The 20,151-nt window shown below is 39.5% G+C and overlaps 2 protein-coding genes and 1 long non-coding RNA gene across 3 annotated transcripts; 2 read left to right on the top strand and 1 right to left on the bottom strand.

Annotated features, from left to right (window-relative positions):
* Nucleotides 1–2,822: 2,822 nt before the first annotated feature.
* On the bottom strand, nucleotides 2,823–9,349 carry LOC139445479 (mediator of RNA polymerase II transcription subunit 20-like). The gene is made up of 4 exons (XM_071226622.1): nucleotides 9,290–9,349; nucleotides 8,529–8,674; nucleotides 5,957–6,207; nucleotides 2,823–4,063 (listed from the first exon to the last, which is right to left on the bottom strand). The coding sequence occupies exons 1-4, from the start codon at nucleotides 9,301–9,303 to the stop codon at nucleotides 3,827–3,829; spliced, it is 648 nt and encodes a 215-aa protein (XP_071082723.1). The 5' UTR covers nucleotides 9,304–9,349; the 3' UTR covers nucleotides 2,823–3,826.
* Nucleotides 9,350–9,578: 229 nt separating this feature from the next.
* LOC139445078 (small nuclear ribonucleoprotein F) lies at nucleotides 9,579–14,284 on the top strand. The gene is made up of 4 exons (XM_071226159.1): nucleotides 9,579–9,676; nucleotides 10,364–10,489; nucleotides 11,934–11,998; nucleotides 13,218–14,284. Exons 1-4 carry the CDS (start codon nucleotides 9,671–9,673, stop codon nucleotides 13,285–13,287), a joined length of 267 nt encoding a protein of 88 aa, XP_071082260.1. The 5' UTR covers nucleotides 9,579–9,670; the 3' UTR covers nucleotides 13,288–14,284.
* Nucleotides 14,285–16,805: 2,521 nt separating this feature from the next.
* Nucleotides 16,806–19,292, top strand: LOC139446132 (uncharacterized). The gene is made up of 3 exons (XR_011651919.1): nucleotides 16,806–16,888; nucleotides 18,112–18,222; nucleotides 18,876–19,292. It is a non-coding gene; the product is annotated as an uncharacterized lncRNA (long non-coding RNA).
* Nucleotides 19,293–20,151: the final 859 nt, after the last annotated feature.

Raw genomic sequence — 20,151 nt, 5'->3', positions numbered from 1 at the left:
GTGAACGTCTGAGCTTGCGCCCTATGGAAAAGTCGTATATCGTATAAATTTCAAATTTTAAAAAGCGTATAAAATACCTTAGTATATAGAGAATCTCACCCAAGTGTCTTTTGATATCAAATATATCAACACGAGTTGATAAAAGTGGAAAAATTCCGAGGCTTGCCGAGGATTTTTGCCACTTTTATCAACGAGTGTTGATATATTTGATATCAAAAGACACGAGGGTGAGATTTTATTTATCATCCAACATCATTCTTCCAATTTTTTCAATTTGTAGACAGTAATTAGCAGTGTCTTTAGTGAAAAAAGTACTGCTAACAGCTTCAGTAGCAGAGCCATTAGTGATGTCATTTGATTGTGACGTCATGGTAACCAGTGACGTCACAATGGTCTGCAAAGCATTGTGATGTAATTTCATTGCAGCGATATCTACAGTGTAGATATATAGAATACTAAACGAGCTCCCGTGTAATACAAATTTTATGAAACGAGTGAATAGTTCTGGTATCTGACGAGCGAAAGCGAGTCAGATACCACAACTATTCACGAGTTTCATAAAATTGGTTTTACACGAGAGCGAGTTTAGTATTTTATTTATTACTTGTCATTTATAATGTTTTTAGAATTATACTGTTGAGTGTAAATAGGCCGACACCTACACGATCCATGGCATAATCCAATTGAGTTTAACAGAATAATACTTCAAACACGTCAAAAGTTGAAACGTATGAATTTAATATCATACAATGGTCCACCTTTAGAATTCAGGCGTTCGTCCCACAAAATTATCGTAGTGCTAAGGCTATCACAACTCACATAATTTAACTTAGACTAAAGATTCTCGTTGCGCTAGAGTACGATCGCCTTGTGGAACGGGGCTTTGCAGCTCAAAGTTTACAATGACGTCACAATACCCGATGACGTCATTTGTTGAATTTTGTTGCAAGATCCATCGGCGGGTCAAAGCAATGTGACGTCAGCCTAGCAACAAGGTTGCTGGGGTCATCGAGTGTCCATAAGCTCCTCCCAGTGATCTATCATCTCCACACGCAATGTCGTTGAATACGCCAAGGGATGTTGAGAGCTTTCAATATTTGTTCGTGAAACGTGTTCCGAGAGTACATAAGCACGCGTTTTGGTATTACACAATGTGTAATAAAGCTGTATGTTTATTAAACGGGTGATCTCTTCACGGGCAAGTAATAAATCGCTTGATCTCATCCAAGCGATATCTACTGTGGGAGCCAGTTTTGGATGATAAATATTCTTATAACCACCTTTCAATGATCGGCCAACTGATTAATGATGACTAACACATGTAACCACCACAGGTTCATTAACAACTTCCGAAATCTCTCTCGTCACGTTTATCGTGTCGGCCATTTTGACGTCTTGTACTTGATGTAAATGTATTACGACGCGCCGTCATTGTGACTGACTAACTGATCTTTCCAATGGTGATATTATTTTTTTAAAATTTCTAGTAAACAAACTAAAGCATATGTTCCTGTTCAGAAAAGTTGAGCATACATACGCTCATGTCACCTCTCTTTTCGGGGAACTATTTTATTCCACGATACAGCTGGTTCTTGTATGGCTGTCAGTGTAAACTTCATCTAGCGCTACATCGCTCGAGGTAGAAAATAGCCCTCGCTCTATGAAGGTTCATACTCCAATGAACTCACACAAAGTGAAAGTCAATAACTGTACACCTTTCCACGGTGTTTCAATCAGGAGGATTATTGTCATTTGATACCTCTGAGTAACCAATCAGAATATCCAGTATTTTCCATATTTGTTTGATGCTTCAAAAAATGCGGCACTCGACAGTCTGGCTATTTGGAAAAGAAAGGGATAAAGCTCAAAATAATCTTGATGACGTGATTGAAATATCAAAGCCATTCATAAACATCGACAATCATACATTAACATCGAAATATTACTCGAAAACAGAAGGTACACAATTGCGTTCGGCAACCTCATTTGTTACATCGGGGCCCAAATTTCAATAAACATGTGGTATGTTTAATGAACTTTGCTAACTGTGTTAGTTGCAAACTCCCTAACACCTTGTAAAAATGTACAAATAAGGGCTTCAGACCTTCAGATTTGTACCACATATTTTGGCGGCTGCCCGTTGGCTAATAGTGCTAAGCTTGCTGCAGTAGGACCAGCCCAATGGAATGCTTCAAGGAAACAACTCCGCACAGCTAAATGCAGTGCCTTTGATTACTGGTCCACCCCTGCCACCTAGTATGGGAGTGAGTGAGTGAGTATGTTTTACGCCGCTTTTAGCACCAGAAATGGGCTTCACACATTGTACCCATGTCGGGAATCGAACACGGGTCTTTGGCGTGACGAGCGAACGCTCTAACCACTAGGCAACCCGACCGCCCCAGCTCTTATAGTGAGTGAGTGAACGTTTAACTCTACAGTCAGCAATATTCCAGCAATATCACAGCTGCCTGTAAATAATGTATTAGGGGCAAGGCAAACCAGTGACTGATGGCATGAACACCCACCCATGACATCAAGAAATGAGGACAACGTTTCAGCCAAGTCAGGGAGCCTGACTACCCAGTCCTCATAATAGTCATTACAAGAATAGTTCCTGGGCTCCAATGCTGATCTGGAATTCATAGAGGCTTGTTACAAGCACACGATACTGTGGACCTGCGTAACCAAGAATCCCCACATTGTTAGTACTGACATTCAACAGCTGGTGTGTCATGTGGGTGTGGCTTATTAGATCTGTCATTAATCATTAATCAATAAAGTGGATTCAGTTCTTAAAATTAAGTAAAGACAAAACATTCTCATGATTATATAAAAAACATTTATTCACCATGATGACACTTTCTTGGTTCACAATAAGAATTTCCTCAAATACCACACTTACCACATACCGCCTGTTTCACTTGTAGATCATATGTCTTGATAGTTATCCTAAAATGTCCTCCAGATAACCCAGACAATTGGCACAGTGCTCATCATGTTACTTTGTAACAGTAACTCAAGTACACAGTACAGTTATGTTTTGATCTGTTTAGTTTCAGGACTGACTGACTGACTGAGTATGGTTTTACGCCGCTTTTAGCAATATTCCAGCAATATCACGGCAGGGGACACCAGAAATGGGCTTCACACATTGTACCCATGTTGGGAATCGAACCCAGGTCTTCGGCGTGACGAGCAAACGCTTTAACCACTAGGCTACCCGACCGCCCCTGCATTGCATTAAGAGGCAAAACAAGGACTGGTCAGCTCAGAGTCAGTTTACCGTGTCTGAGTGGGGTATTCATGTTAAACTGTGGCATGGTATCTCAGTGGGCTAGCACTATAAAATCAGCATTAGCCTTGACTAGTACAACCAGCCATGCATGCCCGATGCCATATACATGCAATAATCTTTGATGTGACTTTCAACCCCATTTCACCTCACCTTATTATTGTCTGGATACTGATTGCCTAAACAAGACTTTCTACACTGGCAGTGACTACAACAATATCATCCCCTCTATTGGAAATGAACGTCAGGCTGTCAACATAAAACATCCTACAGCAAGTAAGTGAATGTGTTTTTCACCACATTCTGCAACTCTTGGCTACATTAAGTAAGTCAAACATGGGCCAGAAAAACTCAAAGGGTAACCAGAATTGTTAACCTTCACATGAGGGTGAAATGATGTCTTCCAGGTTGCCCGATGAAATTGTACCAGGTGTATTTGACCACCCAATCACTATGTTGGTCGCCCTTCCAAAACAAGTATGGAGCACTGAGGAAATGAACTGCACAGGAATCCTTAGAAATGTATAGCACCTGCTACCGTGCCATCATAGTCGGCGGAGTTGCGGACCCCGTTGTTGATGCCGATCTCCGGATGTTGTTGAAGTGTTCTAGATACTGGCTCATAGTGTCAGTTGTAGAGTACAAAATGTCCATCTTGGTTTTGAGGTAAGATGGTGGGTTGTCCGTGATGCTGCTCCCCAAGATGCTCTGTAACAGTTCCTTCATCAGGTTCCAGCAGTCGTTCGGAACAACACACGGACAGTACTCCACCTGCAGCAGAACATACACATGATACACCACTACCTGGACAGAACATACAGACCTTTATTATATACCGTAGTAGATGTAATAAGCGCCCCGCTCTAATAAGCGCCCACGGCGATATTTGCTAATATATTGGCCAGTGAACAATCCTAATTAGCACCCCTTCTGATTGATCAATGTACACAAGACTTATTTATTCACGTATAATACGCACTCATGTGTTATATGCACACTAAATTATGGGCAATTAAATTATGGAAAAATATATCTGTCGTACATAAACATTTCAGGCTGTCAGCATAAACCACAGAATTTATCTTTTTACTCGTTTCTTTCACTAAAATAATACTCTAATAAGAGCCCCCTATTTCTAATTTTGAGAACGCCCTGAGCGCTTATTACGTCAAATATGGTACTTCAATGTGAAAGACGGAGTTTTCTGAAGTTGAGAAAAGTTGTATTTTCATTGCAGTGAACATAACACTTGATATTTCACTGTAGTGAACATAACACTTGATATTTCACTGTAATGAACATAACATGCTTGATATTTCACTTTATAGCTAAAATGGATAGAATTATCATGAAACCGCCCGCATGTTATCAGAGATGAGCAGGCCACTGTAACTTGATAATGCCCTCATATTGCATGACGACGGGCCATTATCACCCCTGCTGTTAGGTGACGTCATAGGGATAGGGAAAGGTGATGTCACGCTCAATAGTGACGTCATCTGGTTTGTTCTATGACATTTTCATTTTTGTAAAAGAGGGTCAGTGAAATTCGTGTTGACTGCACAAAATGTTTCAAAACCGATATTGTTTATTTTTATTTGATAACAAATTCTATCCATTTAAGCTATAATAACGGTAACACTATTTTTCAGGGCATTATCATTTGCAGAAGCCCTCGTTTTTTTCAACTGCCCTCCTTCAACAGGCAGTTAATGGAAGACCTCGGGCTGATAATGATAATGCCCTGAAAAATAGCATTATCCTTATAGTAGTGAACATAACACTTGATCTTTTACGGTAGTGAACATAACATTTGATCTTTCACTTCATCCTTCAATGAAACTATTGTCTTACAAGAGTGACTTCACCGCAACTTGTCTCCCTTTATGGGTGTCTAGCCCATACACAAACTGTTGACATTTTACATTACTTCCACATTGACAAAGCTAAATAATGACAGATGGTTATTTATGGAGTAATGGAGATACATGGTCAAACATTCAGCATTGGTCACGGAATTGCTCATACATACTGACAAACAATGAAAACACAAAGTGGAATTTGGGAAACAGGTTTCAACTAACTGAGAGAAAACAAAGAAGTTTGTATGTGGTTTGTTTCTTTCTTTCTTGGTTGTTTAACACTGCACTCAGCAATATTCCAGCTATATGACAGCGGTCTGTAAATAATCAAGTCTGGACCAGACAATCCAGTGAGTGACATCATGAGCATTGATCTATGGCAATTGGGGTACAATAACATGCATCAACCAAGTCAGCGAGCCTGACCACCCGATCCCTTTAGCCACCTTTTTGTTTTACGGCAAGCATGGGTTGCTGAAGACCTATTCTAAGCTGGATCGTCATGTGGTAGTCAGGCTTGAATGCATGCAACATTGAAATAAAGTTGTCTGTGCTTGAATTCACATTCGCGGTGTCATACCTGAACATACACTTTCAGTCACTTATTACTTTTCAAGAGTCAAAATCCACTATGCTCATCAAAGTGTTTCAGTAGTGTTTTTTGCATTAATTTTAGCCATACTTTTGTATTTGATAATATGAAATGTCCAAAACTTGCATTTGTAAGATTAGAATTCCTGGTTAAAGTGTTTGCAGTCACAAGAAATCAACTTCTGAAGCATGGAAAAGTAAAAAACTATACCTCCACTAAAATTCCTTTGAAATTTGATGTCAGTGTCACAGAGCCAATCTTTATAACAAAGTCCCCCAACTCATATCTCTGTCCCTTTGATTCGATCTTGAAACCTTTCCTCTGCTGGTAGTAGTTCTTGAGCTTCTGCACCAAGCCATCAAACAGATCATCAGCCACCAGGCTCGTCCCCGAATCCAAGATGGCGAAACATGTGGCTGGATACTCACTGTTGTGAAGGATGCTCAACTGTTTTTGTTGGGCTGTAATCATAATCCATCCATCGCTTAGACATTCAGTTCAAGTTATTTGTTTACAAATTAAGTAATAATAAGAATTAGCAAGATAAGGTTTGTGACAGGAATGTTAACAGTATCATACCATTACCAATTCCACATCATCTTCCCGAGGCAAGGCAGTTAACTGACTGTAAAAGTCTAGTTCCCACCCTTGCTGAACTAGGCTAGGATAATGGAGTTATATTTTGGCTGGACTAACATGTCTATGCATAGTCCAAACAAAATTGCATAACAAAATTGATATCCAGTTTGTACAAACATGAATTTCAACGTGCAGATTTCATTCGACTGTAGGATTTGCACGGTCAACTCCAAATCTTTTCATGTGTTTAATCAAGGTGCTCATGTGATTTGATGTACTTTGTAAGGTAAGACCCGTTTTATTACAATATAGATCTTGATCATCCATCAGATTGTCTTGAGTGGGCGCCACTATTTTGTTTGAGGTGAGGTGAGGTGAAATTGGGTTTAACGTCGCGTCCAAGATTGTTGTACTTATATAGCGACGTGCATGCACGTGTATGTGTGTGGCTGCTTGTACTAGCCCAGACTGATGCCGATTTATAGTGCTAGCACACTGAGATACCATGCCGCAGTTTAACATGAATACCCCACTCACACACAGTATACTGACTCCGAGCCGACCAGTCCTTGTTTTAGCCACTTAATGACGAGTGCAAGACAGGGTAACAACAAGTACCATCTTTAAACATCTTTTGGTATGACGCGGTTGGGGATCCAACCCCGGACCTTCCGCTCTCCGGGCATACGCTCTACCATTAGACCACGGAGAGGGACCCTATTTTGTTTGAAGCAAATGCAAGTGATATGAGAGGTGGAATTTGATTGGTCCAGCCAAGTTTGGCAAGGGTGGAAACTTGACTTTTAAAGACAAGATGACAAGTGAAGCGTGAATGTAGTTTATGCCACCATCTGGAATATTCTAGCTACATCAAAAGTGGCCTATAAATAATCCCTTGCTTGTTGACTAAAATGGAACAAGTGGTCAGCCTTGGTGACGCGATGTCATCATGCCCAGACGACATGGATCATTGCTGATGGTTCGGGCTTGCTATCAATATAGATCTTAAAGATTGATAATCGTTAACAAAATATCAATCAATTATTGATAAATATCGGAGAAGTAACTTTGAGCATAAGTGAAAAAGCTCAGAGACAAAACAACATATTTCACGTCACTGGCGAGTGGTGACACATGTATGCACGGTTTACTTTTTGGACATTTAAGATATAAGAAATCGATTCCTTTCCGTCTTCGGCAAAGGATAAAAAAAAAACCTGCTTTGGTAAACTAAAACCTTATTTCATCAGAATAATTTATTTATTCCAGTTATTGATCTTTTTAGCCAGCACTGCCCTACTGATGGCTTCAGTCACTGGTGTGCCAGGTCCACATTGGACATGTTGGATTATGCTGGAACATTGCTGACTACTGCATTACACAACATTCACTCACTGACATAATCACTCACGTAACTTGTCACATCTGGACCAGCAAAACCACTGGCTGACAACAATGCTGTCAGGTGACAGAAAAAGATTATGATGACACATAATTACCAATTTCATCTCGTCAGATCTTAGTTCTCACTACCGCTAAACAATGATCTGAGGACATCCCATTACAGGTCACATCTGTAGATGTCACAAACGTTACCAACTAATGATGTGACTAACAAGAAGTCAGCATTAGCCAATCAGAAAGCAGCTTTCTTGAGTAATAAGGTACAAGTTTCAAACTGGCAACTTAACACACTATGCTTAAGTTCCACACTATGCTGTGAAAATATTTAGACAAAGTTCTTGATTCAAAATTTGAAAACTGAACAAAAGAACATTCTGGAACGTCCAGTAAGATGGCTCAGATAGCCCACGGTCTATGCAAAGTCTCTACCATTCAAATGTTTATCTCATTGAAGTGATAGATAGACGATGATTTGTAAGTTGTACAGGTAGTAACAGTCGGAATACACTGTGTCAACTTTTACACTGTGTATAAGCTGTAGCCAAGTGAAACATGCGGGCAGATCAAGTCGGAGCTGTCTAAAATGAGGATCAGCCTAACCTGGCTTCTTGTGATGGAAGCTGGTGGATGGTTGCTGATACCATAAACCACTGTTTTTTCTGGCCCAAACGTGATGATTTACCAACCTCTTTGATCATGTTGATATACACATCTAGAATATTCTTAATTATGTGAACTGCTGCATAAAACAACATTCAAGCTCAATAGGAAGTTTCAAATTCCATTTTTTTTACTATACCTCCTTGTTGGAAAGTAGATTGGAATGTTTCACAGTCCACACAGAAATTGCCTGCCTTCACTGCCCCGAGTTGCTCTGTCTGTCGCTGGAGTGTATCCACTACCTGCTGACCGCTCTTCCCCTCCGGTACCGGGTACAGGTACACACTAAACAGAGGGCATATTGTAATGCACACAACCAGCTGGCAACACTTCTCCTTTGATACTAGGTACGAGGGTTGTAATGATTAACCAAATATTTACCGTGCATTGCAATATTTACTGCCACGATACAAGCATTGAAAACAATAAAAACATGACATGTAAAACTGTAGAAAATGAATTGTAAAATACTGTTGGTATGTGTAAAAGGTCTTGAACCACTTGTTCATTAATAAACTAAAATATGTCAAATATGTTTCGGTGTATTTTTATTGTTATTTTATTTGAGTTCAGAGGATGAAGAACCACAGTTGGTGAATATCATCTAATAATTTTCTTAATGCTTTTTGCACATTTCTACAAATTCACACTGTTTGAAGCATATAGGCATATAAGTTTCTAACAGATCTTAACCAAGTTAACCACTGACATTTCTACACATTATTCTTAATTGTTACACCCATTAACAGGAGCTGCATATTGATTTGATAATGAAAGACACTGTTGATTGAACTGATGAGATGTATGAATTCCTTCAGCCATCAAGCCTAAAGCATTAACAGGGACTATCATGCAATTTACACACTAAGTCTTAAGCCTGTGGGCGAGGCAAATACACACCATACAACTCCCATTGTTTTCACTTCAGCAAGGAGACTTCAGGGCAGCGCCATGTTGTTTGACCATAATATGGAATACGGTAACTGAAACGAACAATATGTGTAAAATATTTTTAAGATACTCTTAAGTATGTTAAGCGGAATTTCAATTGAAATATATTGCACACATATAAATGAATAATCGTCTATTTTCCAAAACCTGTCGATATTCGAAGAATTTACATTTATTAAGAAAATGTGTATTTGCATTTCACTTTATACACTTAACCGGAAGTAAAAGTGCGCATGCCTTGTTCGTCGAGACCACGCTTTGCCGGGAGAAAATTGGGTTTGAGTCCGAAAGAAAGTTTTCTACAACAACAGACAATACAGGACAGACAACATGGCTGTATGTATTTCCATCATTAGCTATCATTATATTTCCTGCTCGACATGTTTCTAATTAATTAAGGAGTTAGATTCGTAAACATGTAAAGCCGGCTAAACGAATTAGAATCTGTTTCTCTAACCCTCCTAGCCGACGTTTCCTTAATACCAATTCGTTTCTAACTATTTGAAATCTGTATTTTGCATGAGTAATATCTTCAATGAAGAGTTTTACGTCCGATTTCCGTTTCCCAAATAAACCATCTGCTTGCTGATGCTTATGCCATCACTGAACATTTTGCACTATGAAACTTAGTCCATATTTAGACTATCAGTCTATGCCGATTGCTGTGCTATTCTGCTCCTGTCATTATGGTGACACATGCTTTGTAAGCAAGCCACAAGTGGGGTGTAAACATGTGCATTCTAGCTCAAATTTCATACCAATTTGTATTATGAAAACATGTTTACTTCATTATGAAATTCACCTCCTCAGATAATGCATACTTATTTTATTATTCTATTCAAGCTCCCCCACACCTCTATGGCATTTAATCAGGACAGTGTACATGCAGAAATTGAAATTAGCTGGTTTGAGGTAGAAATATGCTCTCATCCTGCTGACCGAGACCTTGTGTTATTATGTCACTGAACATTCTGAAACAAACTGTTCTGAAGAGAAGATCACAACAAACACTTTTTCTTGCAGGCTCTTCCTATGAACCCGAAACCTTTCCTGAATGGTTTGACAGGCAAGCCAGTTATGGTGAAACTCAAGTGGGGAATGGAGTACAAGGGCTATCTGGTGTCTGTGGATGGCTACATGAACCTTCAGGTATACACTAGTTCCCATTTCTATGTGTGTCGTCCAGGGGTCCGGAAACCGTCATATGCGCCGGACATGTCCAATTGGGAATCTCAAATGTCCGGTTTAAAATATTGCTTACCGGACATTTAAATTTTTCTGTCCGGACATTTTATAAAGTATTGTCCGGACATTCTTAAATTTTGACCGGACGTGATCAACAGTTAGGACTGAGCAGTTTCTGTCTGCAGTTGTAACACAATGAAGATTATCTAAACTGACAAGCTTTGTTTGTTTTGATTGCTGTTAATACATTGTACCTACATGATAGTCCAATTGGTCAATCACTGTAATAGGCAATAAACCGAGTTGACACTGATTAATCGAGGATTAATTACTGAGAACATCTTGTTAATTTGAGTAAAATGTGTTTACAACTGTACATAAATACCTTGCATCATCGATGTACCTCATTATCCTCACAATGCTACGATACATAACCTCAGACAAGAAGCGAAACTGTGACGACAGCCAGTCGACCGATGCCAAACCCTCAAAGTCTGAATGATCATTTTGTAAGTTGTGGTTAACGACTTTCACTTGATTGACATACAATGAGGATTTGCAGATTTTATTGTTTTCAGTAGCTAGTCGTATTATGAATCTTGATTGACCACCATTTTGCTTTCTGTGACGATCGATATCAAATTTTTTTATGGTCAATAATTAAGAACAGATGAAAAAAGTATTCAAATAACTATTGCTATCATAATTCATCATATTATGAATACGTAACAACTTGTAATGTGTGTGTAAAAAGTCGTACTAAAATATGCTATTTGCAGGGGGCGTTGCCTAAATGCAAATATCCGATTGGGATTTTAAATTTTCCTGACCCCTGGTGTCATCGTACATAGCTTGTAACCTGAGGAGAGTACCCAATGAAAAATGTGATAAACCAATTAAAATAGAAACCCTAGAGTAAAAACTCAATTGCTCAAAAAGTTATCTGGAGCTCTGTACATGTTATCATATCCGAATTGTGTAGATTGTTGCTCATGATGTCTGTTCCAGGCTCTAATGTTTACAGACCACCCACCATATAGCTGGGATATTGCTATGTGTGATGTTACACAGCAAACTAAGCATCTTGAGATATCAGTTTAGGCCTTCAGATTGAGTTCAATCAGAGATAGGTAGGAGCTGTGGGAGAGATTGTTCCTACATTTGAACCAATGACCCCGCTAGAATGAGTGGCCACTGGTTATTTCTTTTCAGATCTAACATCCCTTCAATTCTCAGCATTAATCCTTTTCAAACTTTAGGGCACATGTAGCCTAGTCATTCTAGGTGCCACAGATTGAGCTCTCGCTTCAATGAGATAAACATTTGAAACGGAAGAGACTTTCCACAGCCAGTTGGAAGTACTGCCTCCTTACCTTGGCCATCAAATTACATCTTTTCTTTGTTTCAGTTGGCCAACACAGAAGAATACATTGATGGTGCATTGGCTGGCAACTTGGGGGAGGTTCTCATCAGGTAACACTTCACATTCTTACATCATTCTGCAACTTTAGCTACTGGTCCGAAACAGGAGTGAAATAGCTCTGATAAATACATAAAATGCATCAATCCCCAAACTTGTACATGGCAGTTTACGAACTGGATGTCAATTTCGTTATGAGATTTTGATTGGACTATGCATAGACTCATTAGTTAAGCCAAAATATTACTCCATAATTCCAGCCTAGTTTGGCAAGAGTGGAAACTGGGCTTTTATAATCAGTTAACTCCCTTTTCGGGAAGATGGTTGAAAAGAGCAAAATACGAAATAAATAGCAATGTATTGTAGACTGATAGAGAGAGACAGAAAAACCAATAAGACCTGCTTGTGCCTCATGAGGGCAGTTGGACATTCAGAAAGCGGGACAAGAAGACCAGCTAAAAAATTGACCACCAGCATTGTAAGAACAAGACCAAAGTCTATAAACCAACTTAAAAATATTAATCGTTTTATCTCTAATACTTGCCGAACTGACTCCATGGTCTAGTGCCCGAAGAGTGAAAGGTTGGGTGTCTAATCCCAAGCCGTGCCATACCAAAAGATGTTACAATATGGTACTTGTTGTTACCCTGCTTGGTGCTGAAACAAGGATATATCGGTCTTGGAGTCAGTATACTGTGTCTTGAGTAGGGCATCATGTTAGACTGCGGCATGGTATCTCCGTGGGTGGGCAATATAAAATAGGCATTAGTCCAAACTAGTACAAACAGCCACACACACATATGCACGTCACCGTATAAGTGCAATAAACTCAATATTAATCCCCATTCCACCTCACCTCCAGTGAGGGGGCTTGGGTGGCCCAGTTGTCTAACTGTGCAGAGTTGTGTCCTTTGGGCATGCCAGAAACCTATGATTGTGGGTTCGAATCCCAGTTCGCCCGATTATGTTTTTAGGTTTGTCAGCACCATAACCGTGCTCATGGGTTTCACCGAAGTGGTAAACATTAGAGACCTGCATCACTTCGGCCTTTCCTCCTAAATTAAGATGACAAACGGTGATATAACTGGAATAATGTTTAAAAAGCTGCACTCACCTTAAATTATTATCATAAGTCAAAAACTTTCACTTACGGAGAACATGGAGAAGGCAAATATTTTTGAGTGAAATATTAGAAAATGGCAGTGTCCCTTAGGGTCTGTTCATTGGCGTATTGTTGTGATCATGAGTTGATGTATGTGTGTTTACTTGCAGATGTAACAACGTGTTGTATATCCGGGGCGTGGAAGAGGAGGAGGAGGAGGGGGAGATGAAGGACGTATAAACAAGGAATTTTTAAATGGACATGAAATGTACCTGAACACTTTGCCCGGTCTGAAACATTGTACACATCGAGATGTTGGACTGATTGACCCAGCCACCAAGCATTCCTGCAGGGTCCTGTCATCTCACATTGTGTTATATTCCACACCCTTATGGAACGCTCTGTACGAGGACTGTGTGGACACTTCTTGTCATCCATCATTGACTTGTTTCATACATACTGTTATTAAACCGATGTGAATCAGGCCAAAACAAATTAATTATTACCTGAGATTTTCATCTTCTACAGTCTCATTACCAAACATCCTGCCTCACATAATTATTTGACAGTGCTGGGGAAGAAAATTGCAATGTGTGATCCTTTCTTTTTTTGTTTGATGAAATAGACCATATACTTAGTCCTGTCAAACATTTGTTTCATGTGAACTATTTGTGAAGCATATGCATCAACAGTTAATGTACACAGATGCTTTGGACATTTAAAAAGCATATATACTATTCAATAGTTAAAGAAAACCATCAATTGGAAGACAGAAGAACTGTAGTCATATGAAAGAATTGGGTGCAACATCTGATGAAAATCTAATAATTAATTTATTTTGGCCTCAAGGATGTTGTCAGACACTCCCGGGTTTGGAATTCAGCCTGAAAGTCAAGGGGTCCTTGTCATAACCCGAATGTTCAATATTTGAGGGTTTCCTAGATTAAAATAATATCAGCTGATCACAGCCGCAAACCTCACATACCCCTGTTGATGTTGAACACGACCTCATCGGGGTATGGTTCAAGCTGGGGTTCCTTGTGTTGGTGGGACACCAAGGGAGAATTGTAGTTGTAAAGGTTTCGCCACACTGCCCCCTGATTCACGGTCTTTATTGTTTCAGGTATTTCAAATACAATGTATGATGTATTGTGTTTTTCATGATGCTGATATGAGATGTGTATCTTGAACGTCTATTTTTTTTTTTTTTATGAAAGATAAAGATTTCGATTAAGCAGCATGTCTTTGTTGTTGATAAAGCGTGTGATTGAACTTTCTGACTTGCAAGACTTCAACATGTTGGTGGTGAAGGCAGATGTTTAACCGGCAATATGTGTCACTGCTGAATCTACATCAAACTATAGTACTCAGAAATCAAGTATTCTTTGACTCAGAAATCAAGTATTCTTTGACTTCTTTTGGTAGTATGTGTGTCAAAATGATGTGACCAGGCTGATTGTGCATCATTGTCCCGTGAAGATTCTGGGGTAGAGTAGGTCTTCAGCAACCCAATGCTTGCCGTAAAAGGTGACTATGCTTGTCGTACAAGGCGACTAACAGGATCGGGTGGTCAGGCTCGCTGACTTGGTTGATACATGTCATCGATCCCAATTGCGTGGATCGATGCTCATGATATCAATCACTGGGTTCTCTGGTCCAGACTTGATTATTTACAGACCGTCGTCATATAGCTGCAATGTTGCTGAGTGCGGCGTTAAACAACAAACCAAACAAACAAGCATAGTGCATCATTGTACCCAGGGTTCAGCCTCCAGAGTAACATAAGACCTATTCAGTTGATACATGACACTTCAGCTTGGTCCTCTTACTTCTACTGACCCAGGCTTGTGGTGTAAGATGTGGGTCTATTGGGAATCACAACCACTGATGTGGGAATACAAGTCCAAGTCTGGAATGGAGATTTTCAAGTGGAAATATCTTTATTAACTAACAAAACTTTCACAGTGATATTAAAATAGACGACACAAGGTAATTCGCTTGTTTAGTCTGGACTTTAAGTAATCAATTGATACCTCAGGTCTTAACCTAGGTTTAACACAAATGTCCACAAAATGTAACAATAGATCATTTAATGTATTGTGCTTGTGACGTTCTCGACAGATTAGATGAAATACAAATAGATTTCTGTAGGTTACCAATCTTTTTAAAGTCAGATCTTAATTCTCACTACCAGTAAACAAAATTAAACATGTTTTGTGGCAGGGAACTAAGATCTAATTTTTGGGGGGGATTGGCAGATTACCTGCTCATGACATGTGAGTGAGTTAGTTGGGTTTAACTTGTTTTGAACAAAATTCCAGTTACATCACAGCTGTCAGTTTGATGTGAAAGAAAAGCCTAAGTTAAGGACACATGAAATGTAGAACAGAAGCCTCTCCTGGGTGTTCTGTTGGAATGTTGCCAACAGTGGCATATGAAATCCTTCCCAGTGACTATTAAAATAAATTTTTGAAATTCATATGCTTGTGAGCTATCTTTGAGTCTGGAGAGATCATCATATTGGAAGACTCAACACGACCAATGCTTGTTCAGATGAAGGATGTTGAAAACATCTTCCCACCCCACTTACACAAGAGCGGTCCCTAGTCTGCTGTTGGTTCAGTCTGTAAATCTGTCTACTGAACTGAAGTTGATCAGCATTATTTATGTGAACTGTATGAAGAAACAATGCTAGATCTGTACTGTGACAATGGTCACCTATTCCATTACACTACCTCACCAGCCCTCAAGGACAATATGTTTGTTGAAAATACTCTCTGCATTATTAACCCTGCCTTTTGAAGTATTTCTGTTGATAACCCTGATTTGATAGGAGAGGAAAGCCTGAAGTGATGCACGACATTCACCACTTTGATGAAGTCATGAGCACAGGTTACTGATCAGCATGATGAGTGTTTTTTTCTGGGATTCGAACCAATCATCCCATGATCCTGGTATGTTTGAGGGACGTAACTCTGAACAGCAAATTAGTGTGATAACACCGTTTTCCCAGAAGACGTGAGGTGAAATGGGGTTTCACATTGTGTTCAAGATTATCGCACTTATATAGCGACGTGCATGCACGTGAGTGTGTGCGTGTGTGTGTCTGCTTGGAGTTTATAGTGCTGGCCCCCTGAGATACCATGCCTCCGTTTAACATGAATCCCCTCCTCAGACAGTCATCCTCTATGAGACAAAGTACACTGACTCCGAGCCGTCCAGTCCATGTTTTAGCCCCTTATTGCCGAGCGTCACGCAGGGTAATAACAAGTACCGTCTTTCAACGTCTTTTGGTAAGACGCGACCGTGGGCGAACCCCCGACCTTACCTTCACCCAGAAGAGACGATAGGATTGATCCTTAGAGCGATTTTAACAAATCATCATATCAGAGACCATGGTGTTTGATCATATCATGTTATTTATTTAGTAAGGGAAGACCAGCACATTTGGACAAAGGGTTGAGGGTGCAGCTCTCTCAGTAACTCGTTATTGGTCAGTGAATATAAAGATAATTTCCAAACACACACCGCTATTTTCGAAATTCGAAACAAAAGCACCCTGGTACGTTACCCTGGTAAACCTGAATATTAAAACTTGTACGAGCGCTTCACATTTTCATCTGGTTTTGCGCTTTGTACACAATGCGCGAAGACAGAGCCCAGTCATGTTTCTTTGTCAATCGGAACTGCCTTGTGTGAGCTTGGTGATCTCGTACTTGGTCTGCGATAAAGTAAAGTGTTGAAAACTACCGATAGTTTCCGAATGCCGATCTCACTCAACAAGCATGGCTTCTGCGATTGTATCGTTCACCAAGAGTTTATGGACTGACCCATTCAGATGGTTAGTGACGAATCTGCATCGGATCCAGTGTTTTACAATTTCTTTTTCGGTATCATTCAAACTTAATTCGCAGTGACAGAAGCATTCCTTTGATGTAGACGGGATTCAGTCACCATTCAGTCATTCCCTCAGAATTCGTTCACCTCAGTTCATCACCAGCTCAGCTGATTACTATATTTAAGATCATGATGAAACAACTGCCACAGTTGTGTTTAGTAATTAATCATTGTATTTTACTAGTAATTACATGATACGGCTTTATCTACAAGTGACAGAAATTGTCTTCTTTGATTATTCTGTTAATCACTTCATGTGTTAGGTTGTGTTCTGTCCTGACTCATTGGATATAAACTTGGTTTAGATTTAATCCTACGAGTAAACAGAATGTTGAATGGTTTTGAGTCTGTGTATGAATCATACACATCATATGTTTATAGATCAATGTACACTGATTGAAGTAACTTGTTGCCCCTGTACAATGGAGTAGGTTATTGCTTTCATAACAACCATGACAATATAGCCTATTCAATGATGCAGCTACCTTTGACATCAGTATTGTCAATATTCTAACGCTGTAAAGTAAAGGCCACATCATTCGAATATACTGTCAACATTGATAGTATACCAGAAATAATAGGGGTGAAATGATGCATCGGTGCTTTGGTGAGTGAGTCTTCAAGCGACGATACGATACATGATACATTGTTTTCTGTATCGATACAAAACGATACACATGCTAAAGGAAACTGCTTACTACTCGTAAAATGACACCCGGCACTTTTGTCAGTCAAATATCACAAAAAGGGTTATAAAATTAGGGTTTCAAGTTCACTACTAAAAATAGCCGCTACGATCTTGTTTTCTACAGTTAGCTCTACGTTTTGTACGTGCTCTGAAATATTTCAAGGCAAGAACTTCCCATGTGATTTGACGTAAATATGTGTACGGCTATATGTCATGATACGTATCATATCATGACCTTGCCTTATCATTTCACCCCTAAGAAATAACACATTCAAAAAAGTGTTTTTAAAATATACAGTGTTTGGAGGGAAGGAGGGAGGAGCAATCATTTCTGAGATGCGGACATTTTCTCAGAAACCAGTGATACCATTTGTACACCCATAAGAAGGGGATTGTCCTCATCGTTTCCTTTACGAGGTGTTATACATATTGTTATTTGAAAGTATTGTTCCAGCCCTAACACACTAGTACTGTTGCAGGTCACTGGTGAAGAGTCTTCTTGTGTTCTGTGGTGCTGTGTATGTTGCCCGGGAGGTAGCTGCAGTAGAGGCTGCTGAGGTTTTGCCAACCTCTTGAACATGCTGAAGCAGGTATGTCCGCTTGTCCACTTGAACATGCTGAAGCAGGTATGTCCGCTTGTCCACTTGAAGCTACACATCAATGCGAAACTTATCAGATGTGTCCATATGAATGAGAATTTGACTTTTAGACATTTCAACACTTGCATGTCCTTGCATGTAACAGGTAGGACTGGGATGGTTAACTCGGGTACTTGGGTTGGGTTGGTCCTGAGGAGTACTACCCCCTACTACCCAACCCTACCCGGGTACCCGACAGCCCTACTACACAACCCTACCAGGGTACTCAACCCCCTACTTCACAACCCTACCCCCGGTACCCAATGTAGGTCTCAAGAGTTGGGTACAAAATGTCCGATTAAGAATTGTTTCACCATGTTTAGTGAAGCCCTCGCAAAAACTATTTGGAATACACATATGAAATTATCAGATGCATACACTGAAGCTGACTGATGCTTTCCTATAACTTACAAATAAAAAAGTGCAGTCAGAAAATTATGAGAAAATTACTTACATCAGAGACTTGTAGTGCATGTAGTGTAAGCATTGAGTTCTATTGTTATTGTCATTAAACAATATATCAAATGACTATTAACATGATCATGTTGATACCAGTATTACTACCATGACTAATACTATTATTCATGTACTGATTTCTCTTTCAGATTCTGTGACCTGACTGTAGTGAGAGACTGTATCAAGAGATAACAGCTACATTGTGTGACAATGTGAATACATGTGTGTGTAATATATATGGTGTACATGTAGTATATAAACATATTACAACTTGTGCAGTGCTTACAGTTGTTTTTTTGTCAATAGAATGTAAGTTTTGTCTTCAGTTAAAATGTTAACATATTTGAATAGTTTTATTTCATTGTTCTGACAGTTAAAACAACAGTATCAGACAGAATGGAATAAGTAAACAGTTCTACAGGTAAATTTCACGCTAGTTTGCTGGCCCAAGATTGTGCTGAAGACAAGTAAGAATCCGATAAGGGTAGTCCTCATTGATTACTCATAATCGAGGGCTATAATTCTGACAACTGAATAAAACTTAGAGAAAATGTAATCATAGTAAACATTTTTGTTGTGTTCAAGCAGGAATAACTACAATCTCCAAGGACCAGTGTAATACGGTTTACGAAAGTCCTCTGGACTATTCTTAAGGAAAATGAATGTCTTATGCTGAAAACCAGGCATGATTGATGTTCTGTTCAAATATTCCAGCCCTATCACGATGGTCTGTAAAGCCTGGACCAGGCATTCTAGTGATTGACATCACGAGCATCAATCTATGCAATTGAGATACGATGACCTGCATCAACCAAATCATTGTCTCCTCTTATGACAAGTACGGGTTGCTGAAGACCAATTCTATCCCAGGTCTTCTCAGGTCTTCATGTATACTGAACAAAACAAGTTAGGGATCATGAATATATTTGGGATATTTTTTTGAAATTGTGTTCTCAGTCTTCACTGCATAAAATATCACCCAAAAGTTTGATGATCCCTTACTTGTTTTATTCAGTATAGGGTGGGATGATTCACAATATGTGGATGCATCTTTATGGATCAACGAGATAGTCTTATTATTGGTTGATGTATTCTACAATAGGATAAGATACATTTTGATCAGAAGGGCGGATCCAGCAATTTTTATAGGGAGGGGTCCAAAATAACAATCCTCTCTGTCAATGTACTGCTTACAACATACGACCCGACCAATGAAGATCCGGGGTAGAATAGGTCTTCAGCAACCCATGCTTGCCATAAAGGCGGGTGGTCAGGCTTGCTGACTTAGTTGATGCATGTCATCGATCCCAATTGCTTGGGTTGATGCTCATGATATTAATCACTGGATTGTCTGGTCCAGATTCAATAATTTACAGACTGTCATCACATAGCTGGAATATTGCTATTCCCCCCCCCCCCCCCCCC

This window comes from Haliotis cracherodii, unplaced genomic scaffold, assembly GCF_022045235.1.
Source record: "Haliotis cracherodii isolate W230 unplaced genomic scaffold, xgHalCrac1.p SCAF_6, whole genome shotgun sequence".
Taxonomy (NCBI): domain Eukaryota; kingdom Metazoa; phylum Mollusca; class Gastropoda; order Lepetellida; family Haliotidae; genus Haliotis; species Haliotis cracherodii.
The sequence above is the reverse complement of the archived record's forward strand: the minus strand, read 5'-3'. Positions and strand labels throughout refer to the sequence as shown.

Coding starts and splice junctions, on each gene's coding strand:
- LOC139445479 (XM_071226622.1), bottom strand. Junction 6,208..8,528: donor ATCTACTTTCCAACAAGGAG/GTATAGTAAAAA, acceptor TTATGATTACAG/CCCAACAAAAACAGTTGAGC. Junction 4,064..5,956: donor TCAAAGGAATTTTAGTGGAG/GTATAGTTTTTT, acceptor GTTCTGCTGCAG/GTGGAGTACTGTCCGTGTGT.
- LOC139445078 (XM_071226159.1), top strand. Junction 10,490..11,933: donor ATGGCTACATGAACCTTCAG/GTATACACTAGT, acceptor TCTTTGTTTCAG/TTGGCCAACACAGAAGAATA. Junction 11,999..13,217: donor TTGGGGGAGGTTCTCATCAG/GTAACACTTCAC, acceptor GTTTACTTGCAG/ATGTAACAACGTGTTGTATA.